The sequence below is a fragment of the Myodes glareolus genome, chromosome 1 (genome assembly GCF_982192425.1).
Source record: "Myodes glareolus chromosome 1, mMyoGla1.1, whole genome shotgun sequence".
Lineage (NCBI taxonomy): Eukaryota > Metazoa > Chordata > Mammalia > Rodentia > Cricetidae > Myodes > Myodes glareolus.
Window position 1 is genome coordinate 27,250,464 of NC_142026.1, and position 21,225 is coordinate 27,271,688.

At 40.7% G+C, this 21,225-nt stretch overlaps 1 protein-coding gene across 3 annotated transcripts in view; it reads right to left on the bottom strand.

Annotated features, from left to right (window-relative positions):
- The window catches only part of LOC148123271 (nuclear autoantigen Sp-100-like), a 30,337-nt gene extending 9,344 nt beyond the window's left edge, over window positions 1-20,993 (bottom strand). For 2 of the 3 annotated variants that reach the window (XM_087903732.1, XM_087903684.1), the window contains exons 1-3: window positions 20,864-20,993; window positions 2,349-2,508; window positions 502-670 (exon numbers count right to left, since the gene is read on the bottom strand). In XM_087903732.1, coding sequence (XP_087759858.1) covers window positions 502-670; window positions 2,349-2,507 — 328 coding nt within the window. In that variant the 5' untranslated portion in view covers window position 2,508; window positions 20,864-20,993. Of the gene's footprint in view, window positions 1-501; window positions 671-2,348; window positions 2,509-11,237; window positions 11,308-20,863 lie in introns of all 3 variants that reach the window. The other variant, XM_087903702.1, reaches the window with a different exon arrangement.
- Between the last annotated feature and the right edge of the window lie 232 nt (window positions 20,994-21,225).

Sequence of the window (21,225 nt, forward strand, 5' to 3'; positions counted from 1 at the left end):
AGGATCTGGCACATACCAAAGGGAGGCTTCATGATGGGCAGGCTTTAAAGATGGGCCAGATGGGGTTGAAGAACTGGCTCACACATTGTTGATTTCTATGAGCATGTGGTGCTAAGCTAAGATGGCTCCTGCAACCCACAGCTGAGCTGTCACTCAAGGTGGGTGGTAGTGAACCTGATGGACTCTTGTGTGTAATATTATAAGGGCTCCACTGAAGAGACACCGCAGTGCTACCCTCCTGGGACTGAGTTCTCCTGTCCTCTTCTCCATAGCCTGATGCTGGTGGGGCTCTCATTGTCTTCTCAGTCTAAATACCCAGCCTAGCAGACCTCGGGAGCATGTCACCTCTATCCATTAGATATAAGTGTTATGAAAATGCATGGGGCATTAATTTTGTTTACTACTATATTCCCAGTCATGCTGCATGCTTTGACACATGGTAGACATTTAATATATGCTTGGTATATTAATGACTGGGATCTTAAAGAGGTCTCAAATTACCATTATCAAAGTTTTCGGAAATGGGTTCCAAATCAGGGTATTCACTCAGATTTACAGGACTGAACAATACTGGTAGAAAATTCTCACTAAATTTCTTCTCCAGTTCTTCCAGGGCTCTGTAGACCACAGTTTGCACAGGAACCAGGTTTGTACAGGAATCTTTAAAATCCTTTAAAAAAAATGTAAAGGAGAAAGTGTAAGTGCAGGCCACAGAAAAGCTCTAGGAAACAATTATAATTTGTGAACCTCAATCCCTAACATACATAAATTCTAATGCAAAGTTTTATATTTGTGCGTTTACTTTATGAAAAAAGTGAAAATTTTCTCTTTCAAAATACTCACTAGTGACTTTGAGCTCCCACACTCATTTTTATGGATTGTAAGAAGGGCCACATTTTGTAGGAAAGGAAAACTTGGGTTAAGGGTTAAGGGGCTGGTGAGATGGTCCATTGGGTTACAGGCACTTGTCACCAATCCTGATGGTCTGAGTTCAGTCACTGGGATTCAGATGGTGAAAGTGGAGAATCAACTAGCCACAGGCTGTCCTCTGACTCCCACACGTGCACAGCAGCAGGCTCATACACACGTGCACACACAATAGAAACACACACATACTTATAAGTAAATAAATAATATATGCAATTATATTTTTCAGAGTGGAGGTGCTGGAAAGATGGTTCACGGTTGAGAATACTTGCTGCTCTTGCAGAGAACCCTCATTCAGTTCCCAGCACCCACATGGCAATGCAAGAACACCTGTAACTCCAGTTCCTAGGGATTTGGTGCTGATTTCTGTACAATATGGGCACCAGGCCCACAAGTTTTGTGCACACATAGAGTCAGGAAAAACACTTGTACACATAAAAATAAAAATAGATGCATTCTTTTTTTTAAAGGTTAACTAACAGGGTAGGTGCCCACTCATACATAAAAAACAATTATAAAATGTTTTTAAAAATTTGTCTGAATAAAAAACTCTGTAGTTTGTAATATTCTCAGATATATGTTTTAAAAATAGATATTATTTAAAATAAAATGTCCTCATGGAAAGTTCACTAAGTCAGCTCAATAAAATAATTCAACAGTAAATATAAATCACTTTTAATCCTTAGCTTGTTTATCAGTTTAGTTTAGTTGAGTTTGAATTCCATGAACTTTGTGGTTTAAAATGCATGAGACATTGCACATCTATGGAGAACCCCTGTTCTGCGCTGGCTTTTCTTCAGCAATACTCATCCAGAAAGGACCGTGGAACACCTGCTCCTCAGATAGAAGCAGCACCATCTCCTGAGGCCTCTGCTTCTCGTCCCCTTAATACATGGAGAGAAGACTTCTCGAAATATTTACATGATATACATCACTCCCAGAATATGCAGGTTTTAATCCTGAGTCCAGAATTCTAACTTATAATTGGTGAATGTATTTTTGTAACTAATATCTCTGCAAAGTGCTATGAAAACTATAATAATTCTTTGTCAGAAATTAGATTCGAGTGCTGGAGAGTTGGCCAAGTGGTTCAGAAGATGTGTTACTGTAATAGAGGACCAGGGTGATTCCCAGCACCCACATCAGATGGCTCACAACTACATGTAACTCCCGTTCCAGGAATCTGGAGCTCTTTTCTGGACTCTGTAGGCGCCAGCACATATGTGAACACACACACAAGTGCATGTGCATGAGCACGCAACAGCACACAAACATGCATGCACATAAGAAATAAAAATCTTTCTTTAAAAATTAAGTCCAACTTTTAAAACCTACCAATCATTCAGTCTGGCTCCAAGATATCAAAGTTTAACTTAATCTGGAGCTTGTTTCAAGGTTAGAATATAATAAATCTCACTTACGTTATACATTTTTTCAGTGATGAGATAGCTGTCACGGAGTACCTCAAGAAAAGGAAATGGCTTTTTTATTGCATTTGAAATCATCACTTTATGTCTTTTGAAGGTCAGGAATTCAGGGTCGAAGGGAATCGTCTCTGTGTCCTTATCTTCTGTGGACATCCTGGAGGGGGAAATACCATGGGGAAATAGTAATCAGGTCCATCAGTCTATATGTTTGTGAAATGTAAGATTTTATGCATGAAAGAGAGACTGTAAAGGACTGACATACATAAGATAGGTGGTCTTGAGTTAACCCCAATAAATACAATGAGTCAAGTCTAATAATTTGGCACGTTCTGGGTTCAAGGGAGAAAGACCCTGGCTTGTCACTCCCAGAATCACATATGTGCACACACATACATGTGCATCTGCACACATAAGCCCTCATGCATGTGAATGTTTATGCATGCATGCATGTATACTGCATATTCACATACAGACAAAAATAAAGTGAAATATAATGTTAAACTATTACTCAAAAATTGCACTGCTAGGTGTTCTTATACAGGTGAAAAGGAATATTCTCACTAATTTATATGCAAATATTTCTCATAGCATTATTGATAGCCAAAAGTTAGGAATGTTTGAAGTGGCCATTAGTTTGAGTGCAGAAAAGTAAAACTGGACAATTTATACAATGAAATATTATTCCTCAATAAAAGGAACAAAATGCTAATACATTCTATGAGTGAATGAATCTCAAAAATTTTTCTTAATAATGGAAGACAAATAAAGATGGCCACATAATGTATAATTCCATATCTATAAAATGCCCAGAAATGAAATCTATAGAGACAGATGTATGTGTGGTTGCGTGGACTAAGGGGACCAAGATCGGACTGTACACAGCTGTGGGGGTTCTTCTGGGGATTCCAAGTCCAAAGTTCCAAACTTGAACTGTGGTGCTGGTTGCAAGCTCTGTAAAATGTCATTGGGTTGTACATTAAAATGGGTAAATTTTATAGCAAGTAAATTAAACTAAAAACCCTGTCAAAAATATGAAGTGTAAATTCAAAAAGACGAGCAGATCAATAAAGGTGACAGGCTGAATAGTCTTTCCTCTGAGTACAGGAAAAGGTGGATATTTTGAATAACAAATACACATTGTGTTCTAACTGATTTGGGTTTTTAATTTTTGTTTGTTTTATTTTTTTGTCAATTTGACAATGCTAAAGTTATTTGAAAAGAGGAACCTTAATTTAAAAAAGGAAGGGCTACCTCTGTATTGCCTGTGAGCAAGTCTATGGGGAATTTTCTTGATTCAAGATTGATGTGGAAGGGCCCAGTTCATTGTGTGCATTGCCAATCCTGCACAGTTGGTCCAAGTATATATAAGAAAGCAAACTGATCTAGCCAGGAAGCACTGTTACTCCATAGTTTCTGCTTCAATTTCTGCCTCCAGGTTCCTGCCCTGACTTCTTTGATGAGGGACTGTGATGTGGATGTTTAAGACAAAAATCCCTTTCCTCCCCAAGTTAGTTTGGTGTTGGTATTTATTACCACAGCAGAAACTCTAACTTAAACACTGTATGATTGGATGTTTCCACAGTCTAAACAGGGATGTCAGGAGGTGACAGACAGCACTTAGGTTAAAAAGACATCTTGCTGATGTCAGGATGTCTATGAGTTTAATCCCCCCACCCAACAATAACTGGAGAGTGATGCTGAACCTTACCCATGGACCACAAAATCCACATCAAAAGGGCAAGAGAAGCCGACTCACTTTGACTGCTTTGCCCCTTGCTCAGGCTGGAACAGGCCTTACCAAGGTGATGGCCCTGGACCTAAGGTTTCTCTATAATGGGGAAGCAGAACCAAATGAGAACATACAGCTTCCCAGAACTTTCAGGTGCCTGCAGAAGGCTCCCTCTGTTTTCCTCAATGAAGAACACTGAATGACTCAGCAGCAGACCACCAAGAAGCAAAGAATGGGGCAGGGATGACATGCTGGGGATGAAGCTGTGCCTCCATATCAGTGCCATCCTATGGGAGATCCCAGTCTGCTGCTGTGATGTGCGAAGCCAGGCCAGTGCCTCCATTTGTCCTGGAACCACACTGACCAGGTCTTCCTAGCCAGTGTTCCAGTCTGGATACAGAGACAGCCTACTCCCCAGGACAATATGCTGGCTCTGCCTCACAGCAAAGCATAACCTTGGCTCATCCATCCAAGTAGTCCAATAGCAAGGGACACCGTCTGGCTCAGAGTCAAATCTATGTCTTCACCTAGGCCAACAGTCAAACTGGCCATCTGCCTAACTCCAGAGCATAGCTTCTAACCCAGACAGACCAGGAATCCTACACAGTAACTATGTCCAGGTTCAGAAGAAGCCAGTCCATGTCACAGACACAATGGGTAACCAAACTGACACTTTATTAACTTCAGAGGAAAGTTCTGGTACTTGTGACTAAGGGACCTCTGAGCCTTGTTTATAAAACTCATGAATGGACTGGGAAGATTCAACCGGAGGGGTAAGTATGTGCCTACCCGGCTGGCCCGATACCCCTGAAACAGAATACAGCGCCCCTCCAATTCTCTAAATGTTTCTGGCCATTCAGAGGGGAGTTTCCCCGGCTACTGGCTTTCTCTATTTTTCCCATTCCATCTTGCCCCCAAGAACCCCCTTTCATCTGCAGGGACCTAGGATCCCCCAACTCAGCCTGCTTTGGGGCTGAGGGTTTGGGGAGCCAGCAGTGAGTGCTCCTGCCTCAGGGGCTTCTTTGTTCCACAGGACCCTGCCCCTGCCAAGTCTAACATTTTGTCTGCAAGGTCCTTGGCCCAGCAAGTGGCCCTGCTCCTGTACTGAGGAGATCAATCTGGAGGGGTAAGTGTGTGCCTGCCGAGCGACAGAACATCCTAAAAATGGTGTACAGGCCCCCTCCAATTCCATCAATGTTTCTGACCATTCAGAGGGGAATCTCCCTGGCTACTGGATTTCTCTATTTACCCCATCCCATCTTGCCCCCAAGCACTCCTTTCCATCTGCGGGGCCCTTAGATCCACCACCACAGAAGAAGTAGAAGAAATTGATTTTAAACTTAACCTTATGAAATGATGGAGACCCTTAAACAGGAAGTGAAAAACTTCCTTAAAGAAATGGAAGAGAATACAAACAAAAAGTTAGAAGAAATTAATAAATCCCTCAAAGATACCCAAGAAAAACAAGAAAAAGAAATCAAACAGGTACAGGAAACAGTTCAAGACTTGAAGACTGAAATGGAGGTAATAAAAAAACAAACAAAGGGATGGCTGGATATGGAAAATCTGGGTAAATGAACAGGAATTACAGAGAAAAGTATAACCAACAGAATACAAGAGATAGAAGAAAGAATCTCAGGCTTCGAAGATACTATAGAGGAAATAAACTCATTGATGAAAGAAAACAGCAAATCCAACAAATTCTTAACACAAAACATCCAAGAAATCTGGGACACCATGAAAAGACCAAACCTAAGAATAATAAGGGTAAAGGAGAAGAATTACAGCTCAAAGGCCCAGAGAAAATATTCAAGAAAATTATAGAAGAAAACTTTCCCAACCTAAAGAAGGATATTCCAATGAAGGTATAAGAAGCATACAGAACACCAAATAGACTGGATCAAAAAAAATCCCCTCACCATATAATAATCAAAACAGAAAACAAAACATACAGAATAAAGAAAGAATATTAATAGCTGCAAAGGAAAAAAGGTCAAGTAACATATAAAGGTAAACCTATCAGAATTACACCTGACTTCTCTCTGGAAACCATGAAAGCCAGAAGGTCTTGGATAGATGTACTTCAGACACTAAGAGACCATGCAAGCCCAGACTACTATACTCACCAAAGCTTGCTTTCACCATCGATGGAGAAATCAAGATATTCAAGGACAAAAACAGATTTAAACAATACATAACCACAAATCCAACCTAACTGAAAGTACTAGAAGGAAAACCACAACCCATGGAAGCCAACAATACCCATAATAACACAAACATCTGACAACCCTCCACCAGCACAACTCAAAGAAGGAAAACATACAAACACTACCACAAAAAAACCCCAACAAAGCAGGGTTAACAGCCACTGGTCATTAATATCACTTAATATCAATGGACTCAATTCACCTATAAAAAGACACAGGTTGAGAGAATAGATATGAAAACAGGATCCAACATTCTGCTGTTTACAAGAAACACACTTCAACCTCAAAGACAGACACCACCTCAGAGTAAAGGGTCGGGAAAAGGTTTTTCAATCAAACATACCTAAGAAACAAATGTGTGTGTGGCTATACTAATATTTAACAAAATTGATTTCAAACTAAAATCAATCAAAAGAGATGAAGAAGGACACTTTATGCTCATAACAGGAACAATTTTCAGGATGAAGTCTTAATCCTGAATATCTCTGCCCCTAATATAAAAGCACCCACATAAGTAAAAGAAACATTACTGGAACTCAAAGCACACATCAAACTCCACACACTAATAGTAGAAGATTTCAACACTCCTCTCTCACCAATGAACAGGTCAACCAGACAGAAACTTAACAGAGAAATAAGAGAACTAACAGATGGAATGAATCAAATCGACTTAACAAACATCTATAGAACATTCCACCCAAATAGGAAAGAATATATTTTCTTCTCAGCATCTCATGGAACATTCTTGAAATTGATCACATACTCAGTAACAAAGCAAACATCCACAGATACAAAAATTTTGTAGTAACCACCTGTGTCTTATCAGATCACCATGGAATAAAGTTAGAATTTAACAACAATTCTACCCCCATAAAGTCTACAAACTCACGGAAACTGAACAGTCAACTACTGAACCACCCCTGGGTGAAGAAAAAAATAAAGAAAGAAATTAAAGTCTTCCTTGAATTCAATGAAAATAAAGATACAACATACCCAAACCTATGAAACACTATGAAAGCAGTACTAAGAGGAAAGTTCATAGCATTAAGTGCCCACATAAAGAAAACAGAGAAAGTTCACATTAGAGACTTAACAGCACACCTGAAATCTCTAGAAAAAAAAAGAAGCAGACTCACCCGAGAATAGAAAACTGGAAATAATCAAACTGAGGGCTGAAATCAACAAAGTAGAAACAGAAAACAATCCAAAAAAATCAATGAAACAAAGAGTTGGTTCTTAGAGAAAATCAACAAGATTGACAAACCAATATTCACACTAATCAAAAGGCAGAGAGAGAACACCCAAATTAACAACATCAGAAACGAAAAGGGGGACATAACAACATACACTGAGGAAATTCAAGAATGATTAGGTCTTACTACAAAAGCCTGTATGCCACAAAATTTGAAAATGTAAAAGAAATGGACATGTTTTTAGGTAAATACCATATACAAAAATTGAATAAAGACCAGGTAAACAATTTAAATAGACCTATAAGTCGTATGATCAAGTAGGCATCATCCCATAGGTGCAGGGCTGGTTCAACATATAAAAATCTATCAGTGTAATGCATCACATAAATAAACTGAAAGAAAAAACCATATGATCATTTCATTAGATGCTGAAAAAGCATTTGACAAAATTCAATACCCCTTTATGATAAAGGTCTTGGAGAGATTAGGGATACAAGAACCATACCTAAATATAATAAAAGCTATTTACAACAAGTCGACAGCTAACATCAAATTAAATGGAGAGAAACTCAAAGCCATTCCACTAAAATCAGAAATAAGACAAGGCTGTCCACTCTCTCCATACCTCTTCAATTTAGTGCTTGAAGTTCTAGCAATAGCAAAAGACAACATAAGGAGATCAAAAGGATTCGAACTAGAAAGGAAGAAGTCAAACATTTGTTATTTGCAGATGATATGATAGTGTACATAAGTAACCCCAAAAACTCTACCAAAGAACTCCTACAACTGATAAATACCTTCAGTGATCTGGCAGGATACAAAATCAACTCAAAAAAAAATCAGTACCCCTTCTATAAACAAAGGATAAAGAAGCAGAGAGGGAAATCAGAGAAACATCACCTTTCATGATAGCCACAAGTAGCATAAAGTATCTTGGGGTAGCACTAAACAAGGAAGTGAAAGATCTATTTGACAAGAACTTTAAGTCTTTGAACAAGAAATTGAGGAGGACCCCAGAAAATGGAAGGATCTCCCATGCCCTTGGATTGGTAGGATCAACATAGTAAAAATGGCAATTCTACCAAAAGCAATCTATAGATTCAATGCAATCCCCATCAAAATCCCAACAAAATTCTTCACAGACCTTGAGAGAACAATAATCAACTTTATATGGAAAAACAAAAAACCCAGGATAGCCAAAACAATCCTAAACAATAAAGGTACTTCCAGAGGCATTACCATCTCTGACATCAAACTCTATTACAGAGCTACAGTAATGAAAACATCTTGGTATTGGCATAAAAACAGAGATGTTGACCAATGGAATCGAATTGAAGACCTGGATATTAATCCACAAACCTATGAACTCCTAATTTTTGACAAAGGAGCTAAAATTATACAATGGAAGAAAGAAAGCATTTTTAACAAATGGTGCTGGCATAACTGGATGTCAACCTGTAAAAGAATGAAAATAGATACATATCTATCATGAAGCACAAAACTCAAGTCTAAATGGATTAAAGACCTCAGTATGAATTAGACCATATTGAACCTGGTAGAAGAGAAAGTGGGAAGTAGACTACAACACATGAGCACAGGAGACCATTTCCTACGTATAACCCCAGTACCACAGACAATAAGAGCAACAATGATTAAATGGGACCTCCTGAAACTGAGAAGCTTCTGTAATGCAAAGGACACTGTCATTAAGACAAAAAGGCAACCTACTGAATGGGAGAAGATTGTCACCAACCCCACATCAGACAGAAGTTCTGATCTTCAAAATATATAAAGAATTCAGGAAACCACACATTAAATTTCTAAATAACCCAATTAAAAAAGGGGTACCAAACTGAACAGAGAATTCTCAACAGAAGAAGTTCAAACGGCCAAAAGACACTTAAGGTCATGTTCAACTTCCTTAGCTACCAGGGAAATGCAAATCAAAACAACTTTGAGATGCCATCTTACACCTGTCAGAATGGCTAAAATCAAAAACACCAATGATAGCCTTTGCTGGAGAGGATGTGGAGTAACAGGAACACTCATTCATTGCTGCTGGGAATGCAAACTTGTGCAGCCACTTTGGAAATCAGTGTGGCAGTTTCTCAGAAAATTGGGAGTCAACCTACCTCAGAATCCAGCAATATCACTTTTGGGAATATACCCAAGAGATGCCCAATCATACTGCAAAAGCATTTGTTCAAATATGTTCATAACATCATTATTTGTAAAAGCCAGAAACCTGGAAATAACCTAGATGCCTCTCAATGGAAGAATGGATAAAGAAAGTGTGGAACATATACATATTAGAGTACTACTAAGCAGTAAAAAACAATGACATCTTGAATTTTGCATGCAAATGGATAGAAAGAGAAAACACTATCCTGAGTGAGATAACCCAGACCCAAAAGACGAATATGGAATGTACTCACTCATTAGTGGACTCTAGTCATAAACAAAGGACATTGAGCCTATAGTTCACGATCCTAGAGAATCTAGGATAATAAGGTGAACCCAAAGAAAAACATATATAGATCCTCATGGAAATTGGAAGTAGACAATATCGCCAGTCAAAAGTTCGGAGTATGGGGGTGGGGTGGGGGAAAGAGGAAAGGGGGAGAGAGAAGGGAGAAGGGAAGGATTGAGGTGGTTTTGGGGGAGTAGGATGGTTGCGATGGAGGAAGAGTTGATATGAGAGTAGAGAAGAAGATATCTACATTAAGGGAGCCATTTTAGGGTTGGTAAGAGACTTGGCTCTGGAGGGGTTCCCAGGTGTCCACGGGAATGTCCCCAGCTAGGACCTTGGGCAATAGAAGAGAGGATTCCTGAACTGTCCTTGTCCCATAGTCACACTGATGAATATCTTGAATATCACCATAGAACCTTCATCTGGCAATGGATGGAGATAGAGACAGAGACCCACATCGGAGCACTGGACCGAGCCACTCAGGTTCAGTTGAAGACCAGAAGGAGGGAGAAGATGAACAAGGAAGTCAGGACTGCGAGGGGTTGGTCCACCCAATGAGACAATGGGACTGATCTAAAGGGAGCTCACCAAGGCCAGGAGGACTGGGACTGAACAATCATGTGATCAAGTCAGACTCTCTGAATGCAGTTGACAATGGGGGCTAACTGAGAAGCCAATGATAATGGCACTGGGATTTGTTTCTACTGCATGCACTGACTTTTTGGGATCCTAGTCTGTTTGGATGCATACATTTCTAGGCCTGGATGGAGGGCTGGAGGGCCTTGGGATCCCCATAGGTCAGGATACCCTGTCCTCTCTTAGGACTGGAGGGGGAGGGAGAAGGATGAGTGGGGGAGCGGGAGGGAAATGGGAAGAGGGGAGGAAGTGGAAATTTTGAATGGTATTATTTATAAAGCAATAAAAAACAAAAAAAAAAAACGAAATTAAACATGATAAAAAAAATAAACTCATGGACAGGAAACCAATCCAGAAATCCTTCCACAAATGTCAGGCATTTCCTCTCATCCCAATAGGATGTTGCAAAGCAAGAATGCTTCAACATTTGTGAAAGGGTAAATGGGATGCATAACATTTATAGAAGGCAACATAAACCATGCCCTGCCATCAGATACCAAAAAGGTATTTGACAAACTCAGCATGCTTTCATGATAGAAATAAGCCTCTCAAAATCCAGCCTAGGAGAATTGTATCTCAGTATAATAAACATCATATATGGGGAAGCCATAATGTTATTTTCAAAAGCAAAAAGCTTAGAGCATTTACCCTTGTGGTCAGGGACAAGGAAAGGGACCAGGAAAGGATGTTCACTCTCAGCAGTCTCTCTAATACTGTACTGAAAGGAAGAAGAGAAGGAGGAAGGAAGGCAGAGTAAGTAAACCTGAAAGTAACATTACTTTATATGTACAAAATCCCAAAGATTATACACACCTATTAGTACTAACTTATAGATTCAGTAAAGTTATAGGGTACAAAAATCAACATTCATAATGGTACACCTGGAAAAGAAATTAAAAGAATTTATCTTTAAAAAGAATAGTATGGGTGCTAGGAAGAGAGAGAGAGAGAGAGAGAGAGAGACAGAGACAGAGACAGAGACAGAGACATAGAGAGAGAGAGAGAATGACTTGCTGAAATAATCCTTTTGTATACGGTCAAGATTTATTACTCTAATAAAAAGTTGATTGGCTGGTAGCCAGGCAGAAATTATAGTTGGGACCACCAAACTTGGAAAATAAGGGGAAGAATAAGGGTAGAGTTCAAGGAGATGCCAGCCAGCTGCCAAGAAAGCAGGATGTGTAGACAATGAGGTAGCAAGTCATGAGTCAGGTAGCAAACAACAGTAAAGAAACATGGGGCAATTTAAACCTAAGTTTTAGGTAGTAAGAAGCCTGAGATATTGGTTAAGCATTTGTAATTAACATTAAGCTTCTGGGTGATTATTTGAGAGCAGTTCAGAGACAGGAAAACTAAGCCAATGAATGGCACCTACTGTGGGGCATAGATCCACATAAGACCCCAAAAAAGCATTAAAAAGTTTCTAAACACAGAGAGCCAGTCTCACAGTCTCCTGCCAGTCACTTCCCCAACAGCTGCCTGTGAGATGGACCCAGCACCCAACTGCTATGAGCTAAGTCATGTGGCAGGTTCTTACAGTCTCTCATACAGTCCACAGTCTAAAGACTCTCCCAGCCATTGCCTGCAGACTTGAGAGCTCTGCCAACATGCTGCATGGTAGGGTTTTTGCTCATGCAGACAGAAAAAGTTTATAGATAGGTAGTAAAGACAGATTTAGACATAAAAAACTCTGAATGGGTTACAGTATGTTAAAAATATATGTAGGTTTGAGAGAGAAAAGACAAAGGGTAGAAAAGGTCCTTTAAAAAGGTATAGAGTAATAAAAATATAATTAGCCATGTAAAGATGGGAAATATACAGAGTCTGGATCCTGTATGTTGATATGGTGCCCTTGAATTTTTGGCTTCTAAGAGACACTAGATTATAATAACTGCCACATTCAACCAAACTATATACTTTATAAATATCGTGACTTCAAAATTTAAGTCAAAAATGTGTTACTTTGGGGGAGAAGTTATGCTTTTATTTCCACAGAAAATGAGAGGCTGTGGATTCATTTTGGATTAAAAATCATTGGGTTTGATTGAGGAAGACCCATTGAAGAACCTGGCTATAAACAAACAATAAATAAACCTAAAAGAACTATAAGATAAGTAATATGTATTTTACCTGCTCAAACACATAGCAAAAATATCTTTAACTGATCTATACTTGTATCAATACAGATATGTATGTTACATTTAAAAGTTCATGTATTTCCAGAGCTAAGAAACTAAACACCAATGAAAATGATGGTCCAGGTGATTCAGCATCCAGAACAGCTTCCAGGCTGCTGACTGTGATGATCCAGCCTCACAGAATACTACAGTTAAGACTTAATAATTATTCTAAATTTTCTTAGTTCCCCCAAAGATTACCAATGCCCCCAAGCAACAGGAAGTAGTCTAGAAATCTATGCCCATGGTCCAAATAAATGAGTTATTTGGTTATGGATATTTAATATTATTTAAGAGAGGGTTGGTTACAAGTTGCTATTGGTAATGGTCAGAAAAAAAGTTGGACGAAAGAGATCAGATCCTTGGATCTCTTTCTGAAAAGAAAAAGGGGTATATAGAAAGGATAGGATAGAAGTGTAGATTATTGAATCTACTTTCACAACCACTACTAGTCTTAAATATTTTACATTTGTATGGATTTTTGTATTTTGATACAAATTTAAAGTTTGTTTTGTTGCTCAGTATGTATGTTTCTACTCTTGTTTGGGGTATTGGGCTTATGTAATTCATTTATAGTATAATGTAAAATTAAAAATACAAATTAACAGTCATCTATAATAATCAAACTTATACTCATGTTAGATATGTTTTGAAGATCATAAGCAGATATATTGAGATAGATAGGTTGTCTTCAACTACTTGAAAGACCTACAGAATATGGCATTTAATGTGCTTAATAGCCTATTTTTCTCATGACAGTGAGAAATGTCTACTCCTAGCAGCACCAATCTACTTCCGAGAATATGATGGGCACTGATAAACTCCATTTGAGTTTTCTTTCTTTATGACAAAGGCTAGTCATGTGGATAGAAACTACCCTTGCCTCAATTTCTGACAGTTACTGTCCAAACTGGACCAATAGAACAAAAAGGGTGACTGCTGAGCTTTGCTAAGATAAGGTAGGCAGTCCTTTAGAATTCCCTGCATCTCAGGAAAGTCTCTCAGACATGCTAGGCCTGTTGTTTAGAGTTGGATGCTCTAATGGTACAGAGGAACATTGGGTAACTGTCCAGACAGCCTGATGTTCCTGTCATTAGGTAACATTTCATCTTTCTGGAGTCTTTACTGAACTGCAATTCTTTCTTACTTAGTAATTGTTTTTGTTATATATAATTTTACTATGTTAAAATTAAAACCTTTTTTAGTTGGACAAAAAGCAAAAAATCTTGTGAAAGAATCCTTTTGCATACTGAAGATTTGTCTTTCAGACTGGTTTAATAAAACCTGATTGGCCAGTAGGCAGGCATGGATTATAGATGGGACAGCCAAAATAGGAGAATGATGGAAAGAAGGGCAGAGTCAGAGCAGGTGCTAGCCAGCAGCCAAGGAAGCAGGATGTGTCAAAAATGAGGAAAAAGTCACAAGTCATGTGGCAAAACATTGATAAGAAATATGAGTTAATGTAAGTAAGAGTCAGGTAGCAATCAGTCTGAGCTATCAGCTCTAAGTATTTGTCATTTATATTAAGTCTCTGAGTCAGATACTTTGGATGTGACTGCGGTTATTTGGGAGCAGGTAGTCTGGAGAGGAAAGTTCTGCCTACACTGACTCACTATGTAGCCCATAGTGGCCTGGTATTTACTCTAGAGACCAGTATTGCTTCAGACTGACAGAAATTCTCCTGTTAACCTCTCAAGTGCTAAGATCCCAGGCAGGAACCACCTCTTTTAATTCAGGCAATTCACATCATGTTCTGTATTCCTAGAGTGTTGTAAGGTGTTCATTTGTGTAGATGACTTCCAGAGGATAACAAAAGTGGTTTTTTTTGTTATTTTATTTTAATAATTTTAACTAAAACTTTATGCTTCCAAAGTAAATACACATAATTTAACAAGCATTGGGGAAAAGCATGTCAGAGAGCTGTCTCAGAAAGTAAAGGCACCCAGATGATCCATAAAGTTGGCCTCTGACCTCCATGTGTTCTAACATGCACACATACATACATACACACACTACATATACATGCATCATGCACACATGCATACACATGACCATCATGCCCACTTGTGCATCATGCGTACACACACACATGCACACACACATGCATACACATGACCATCATGCCCACTTGTGCATCATGCGTACACACACACATGCACACACACACACACAAACACACACACACATACAGAAACACTCAACATGTCCACACACTCACTAAGTATAATAAAAACTGTAGCAACAATAATAATACCTTTTAAAAAAAAGTTTAAAAAGCCTTTCAAGAGAAGAGAGTAAGCTAGTTGATGGTGGCTCACACCTTTAATCCCAGCACTTGGAATAGGGGCAGGCAAATCTCTGTGAGTTCAAGTCTAGCCTGGTCTATATAGCAAGTTTGAGAACAGCCATGACTACACAAGAAAACCCTATCTTGAAAAGTCAAAAACCAAAACTAGAGGGCTAGGGAGAGCAATATTTGAAATTCATGCCTAGCCCTCTGGAAGAGAAGCCGGTGCTCTTAACTACTGAGTCATCTCTTCAGTTCTCTGATTTCTTGAACTTGATAAAAGGGTTTAAGAGCAGACTGAAAAAACAAAACAACACTCTATTGGTGAAGAGACGATCCAGAAGACAACAATGACAGGATTGGCAGTGGTGGCGCTTGCCTTTGATCCCAGTACTGGGAAGCAGTGCCAGATGGATCTCTGAATTCGAGGCCAGTCTGGTCTACAGAGCAAGTTCCAGGACAGTCAGGGCTACACAGGGAAACCCTGACTCAAAACCAAACCAAACCAAAACAACCACAAGGGAAAGGAGACAGGGAAGTGTGAGACTTAAAGTCAGAAGACTTGAGCCAGGAGCTGGAGAGAAAGCTCAGTGGTAGTCACGTTTGCTCTTGCATAGAACCTGGGTTGCATTCCTCACACACACGGTGGTTATAACCACCCATAACTTCAGTTCCAGGGGATCTAGTGCCATCTTCTGACATCTGTGTGGTATAGGGCAACAAGCACATACGTGGTTCATCACACATAAATACCGGAAAAAAGCTGATATGTAAAGAATAAAATAAATAAATCTAAGTTTACAAAAAACACTTGATACTTTACAAAAGAAAAAAAGACGGCATCTTTGGGGCCAGAAACTTGAGTCTGATGACTTTATAGGTATTTAGGACAGAAACAGAAAGCAGAAGCTGCACAGGAGTCCAGCCCGACCACAGGCAGAGACCACATACTGTCTTCACAGTCAACACAAGGAAGGGGCAGGCCCAGGCTGGAACTACTTCTTGGCTAGTTATGTGGTTTCCTCTAGGCTGTGAACCATGAATGTATTTCAAGGTTTTCTCTGCTGCCGTGGTGTGGGGAACAGCAAAGAAATCCCACCAATACGGGGTGTCTCAGAGGGTGTTCTATTGCTCTGAAGAGACACCATGATCACAGCAGCTCTTAACAAAGAGAAGCATGTAGTTGGGACTTGTTTACAGTTTCAAAGGATTGGTCCATTCTCATCAGGTCAGCAAGCACTGGAGAAGGAGCCCAGAGTTCTATATCCAGATCCCCAGGCAGCAGGAAGAGAGGCTTTGGGACTTGGAATGGACTTTTGGAAACCTCAAAGCCCACACCCAGTGACACACTTCCTCCAATATGGCCACACCTCCTAATCCTTTCAAACAGTGCTGCTCCCTGGTGACCAAGTATTCAAATCTATGAGTCCATGGGTGTCATGCTCATTCAAATGACCCCACAGTGCTTCACTGTTTAGGACACACTGTGATGGCACCTCCTGCTTTATGACAAAGGGGCCACCATAGCCGATGGCAGAGAAGATAGAACCCAGAAACCGAGCGTGTGTGTGTGTGTGTGTGTGTGTGTGTGTGTTCCCTTGGTGATCAATCAATAGGAATTAAAATGAAACCTCAGATAGAAAAAAAAAAGCAACACCCCACCAGAGTACATCTTGTGGAAATCTAAGCTTGGTGTGAGCTGCCCAGGTCCAACCATCAGTGAGATGGACTGTAAAGCACAGCAAGCAGATAGTAAAGAAAGGACAGCAGTCTGGAAGACGCAGGAGGACCCCACCTGGAAGAATGACCAGAAGACACTAGGTACTAGTTGACCTCAAAGTACTTTGTAGAGCTCAAGGACAAATATAAATGGCGTGAAGAAGAGCAGGAAGTTAACAAACATAGCCTACCGAAGAGATTACAAAAAAGCATGTTGACAACCTAAAAACCCTTGCAAGATCCATTTTAACCCTCACCACAATCTGTTTCTTTAAAAATTAGAAATTAGGAGATGGAGAGATGGCTCAGGGGTTAAGAGCACTGGCTGCTTTCCCAGAGGACCCAGATTCAGTTCCCAGGACCCAAATGATGACTCACAAGTGTCTATAACTGGTGGGGAATTTAACATCCTCTTATGACTTTCTGGGTTACCAGGCATGGCATGTTGTATGGATATATACATGTTGGAAAAGCACCCATACACATAAGTAATAAAATAATTTCAAAAACTAAATTAGAAGTCAGGACTAGGGAGATGGCTCAGTGCTTGGCCCACTCCTGTAAAGGCTTGAGTTCAAATCCCCTGAACTCACATAGAAGTCAGATACTACAGGCATATCTGCAGTTCCAGCATGTCTGCAGCTCAATAGGAGATGGAGACAGGAAAAGCCCTGCAATCTTCACCATCCAACCAGCATAGTGGGCACAGAGGCAAAGGAGAGAACCTGCCTCACAGGGGATGGGAGGTGAGGACCAACACCCAACAGTGTCCTCTGTCTGATCTCTGCACATGCACCATCACACACACACACACACACACACACACACACACACACACACACACACACACACACAGAAATTTTTTTAAATTTAGAAATGACAAAAAACAAGCCTATTCAAAACTAAGGTTTTGTCATGGAGGAAGAGTTGGAGACAGCTCTTATGGGTGGGAAGTTAAAAATCAGAAAGAGGAAAACTTCAGGGGCAGTGAGAACTGGGGAGGCTAATGTGGTTCCAGTGTAGAATATTTTTGCCTAAAATGGAGACAGATATAAGAAAAGAAACTTTCTCTGAATAAAGATAGACTAAGATCAGCCTGGGCAACTGATTGAAACTATGTCTCAAAATTCAAAAGTAAAAAGGGGGCTTGGCGGTTATAGCTCAGGGGTAGAGAACTTGTCTGCTAAGGAAGAAGCTCTAGGTTCAGACCCAGATTCTGCAGGTGGAAACGCTAAACCACAAAGGTGCTTGCTAGATTCGTCAGTACCTTCGGTATGGCTTTATTTGCAGATGCTTCTTTCTTACAAGATCAATACTACATTTCAATTTTAACTTTGTAGAAAGCAGAACTCACCAAACAAAGTGCAATGTAGTCACACAGGAGGGTCTTACCCACAGTTCCCAGCATGTTTAGCAAACGCACAGAAGACGGGATAACATCTGATTCAGGGCAGTGAAAACTAAACCAGTCCTAGGGAAGGGAATTTCCCAGCCAGAGCACAGGAAAAGCAACTCATTTTCTACTTGTGGAGTTTTGAAAGAAAATGGCTCCCTAAGGGACTTGCACTATTAGGAGGTTTGGCCTTGTTGGAGGAAGTATGTCACTGTGGAGTCAGTCTTTGAGGTCTTTTTCTCAATCTTTACTCAGAGTGGCAGTAAATCAACTTCCTGCTGCTTCTGAATCATGATATAGGACTCTCACTTCCAGCACTGCATCTCCCTGCATGCTGCCTTGCTCCCCATCCTGATGCTAATGCACTGAACCTCTGAATGTATAATCAAGCCACCCCAACTAAATGTTTTTCTTTAGAAGAGTTGACTGTGTCATGGTGTCTTTCACAGAAATAAAGTATTCTAATTAAGATAATACTTAATAGGGAGAATGCAAATGAGCACACATCTCTGTCACTTCTGGTTCTCGGGCAGAGAGAGGGAGACTCCTCATCTCGTTTGCTATTGGCAGGAAGAGCACTGACACTGCCTCCTCACAGGCCGTGTGACGGCGTCTGTGAGCAAGTGGTCACTGCTGCCCTTTGACTCAGGGATTCCACTCTTGTTTGTTTTAGACACAAGACAAGTGAAATTAAAGGAAATGAATTATGTGACCTCTGTTCTTACAGCTTGTTGATGACAGTGAACTCTGATAGTGACCAAAATACCCATCAAAAGCAGACTGGTTTCAAACTCACAATGAGGACTGACAAGATGACTTAGTAAATGACCCAGCAACCAAGGATCTGTTAGATCCCCACAAACCACGAGGTAGAAGGAAAGAACCAACTCCTCTACAGTGTCCTCTGACTCCATGACACAAGCACACACATGCACACGTGACCATAATAAGATTATGAATCTCTCGGTTCATATAAAAGTGCTCTGAAGAGTGGGTAGCTGGTAAAAAAGGATAAAGAAAATGTACAAACATTCTGTGCAAATTTCAATAAGGTTTCTACATTTTACATGCTCTAGGACTCAAAACACAGAACAGTATTACAAAATGAAAATACACACTACATACTTATGAAAATGTTTAAGCACAGAAAAGCATAGGAAAAGATAAAAAGACGTTAAGAGCACTGACTACTCATCCAAAGGATGGAAGCTTAGTTCCCAGCGCCCATGTCTGGCAGCTCAGACTGATCTGAAACTCCAACTACAGGGATTTGATACCTTCTTCTGGCCTCCAAAGGCACCTGACCTAATGGCTCTCTCTGTGTCTCTGTCACTGTGACTGACTCTCTGTCTCTCCCACAAGCACAACCTCATGCACACAGGCACACTCATACAAACACTCACAGTAAATGTTTTAGAAGATAAGGAAGGTCCAGGCATAAGGAACACACCTTTATCCCAGTACCTGGGAGGCAGAAGCTGTGATCTCTGCTGTGAGTCCCAGGCCAGCCTAGTCTATATAACAAGTTTTAAGACAGCCTACACTACATAACAAAAAGACCAAGAGACACTGTCTAATATACATATGTAAAGGCTGAAGCCAAGAGTAAGAGCTTTGCGGATTGTGTATAGGGGACAGTTAAAGTGGTTTTATACTTTCTATAATTCCACAAGATAGAAAGCTTTTAAACAGTGGCCTGTATCCCCACTCATTCAAAAGACTGAGGCACCAGGATCATAAGTTCAAGGCCATTCAGCACTGTGGAATGAGTTCAGTCCAGCCTGAGTAACATAGCAAAACACGGATTCTAAAATCCTTAAAATAGATAGAAATATATAGTCAGGCACAGTCAAGGCCCTAGGTTCAATGGCAGTCCAGGAAATGTGTCCCTTCCTGTGCAGGAGCAAACACCCCGACTGGCCCTGTCTCTGAGGAGCACATCTGATCACCACTGTGGAGCAGACAGAGGTCGGCCATGTCCTTGTCAGAGGAGTCACCTCCTAGGACAGGGCGCTGAGGTGGAAAGAAAAACGTGCAGCTTGACATGGCCGCTGCTAGCCAGGGCCTTTCTTGCCTTTTTTTCCTTCCTTGGATCCAAATCTGACTGTGAGAACTCAGACCAGGAGTGACCCTGGGGACAGCTTTCTATGTGACAAGTTCTGCCAGACAGGTAGGAGACCAGGACAGAGGGGAACCAGCTGTTAACACAGGGACTCTGTTATTTTAATTTCTTCCCTGAGGGATCTTAGTGAAAGCAGAGAGAGGCAGAGTTCAGGAGATAACAACAGAACTGTGTCACAGAGGTCACCAGGAATCCCTGGGAGCTGTGACCAGAGTCTCCTGTCTGTGTTGCACACAAGAACGTTATGACTGTGTGTTATGGCAAGCTGGCCTTGCAGGCAGATATCTTACTCAATTTCAAAATCTCCGGGTATTTTCTCTCTCTGTGTGTCTGCTTGTCTCTGTTTCGCTGTCTCTCTGTGTGTCTTTGTCACCCTCTGTCTGTCTGTCACACTCTGACTGCCTCTGTGTCTCTGTCTCTCTCCATTTCCCTCCCATTCTCTTGTCTCTCTCTAACTACAGTGCAGAACTTCTTCGTGTCCAGGGCTTTGGACTGACTGAAGCTGCACCTACTTAATCAAGACATGAAATCACCCAAGCTGTCAGATGGCAAAGTTACAGAGGGAGAAAGACTCACCTGTTGCTGAAGCTGCCACCTTCTGTCTCCCAACTGCTTGGGGCTTGGGAGGGGGAGCTCTGATTCTTGGTCTCCTCACAGACTTGCAGACTGTGAGCTGCAAGCTGACACAGCTGAGAGCAGGAAGTCAGCCTGAGTACTAACTCACCAGGGAGGGCTCCGCCCAGATGGGGAAAAGGAAAACAAAAGTATTTCTCTCCCCTCACTTGGACTGCTCTGAGATACTGTCCCTTCTTTCTTTCCCGGAATGTGGTGGAATGAGTTCATGTGCCTGACAAGGCTAGAAGACCGTGTGGGAGTCCTGGAGTTGGACTCAGAGCCAGTGGTGAGTCATCAGATATGGGTGTTGTGAATCAGACCCT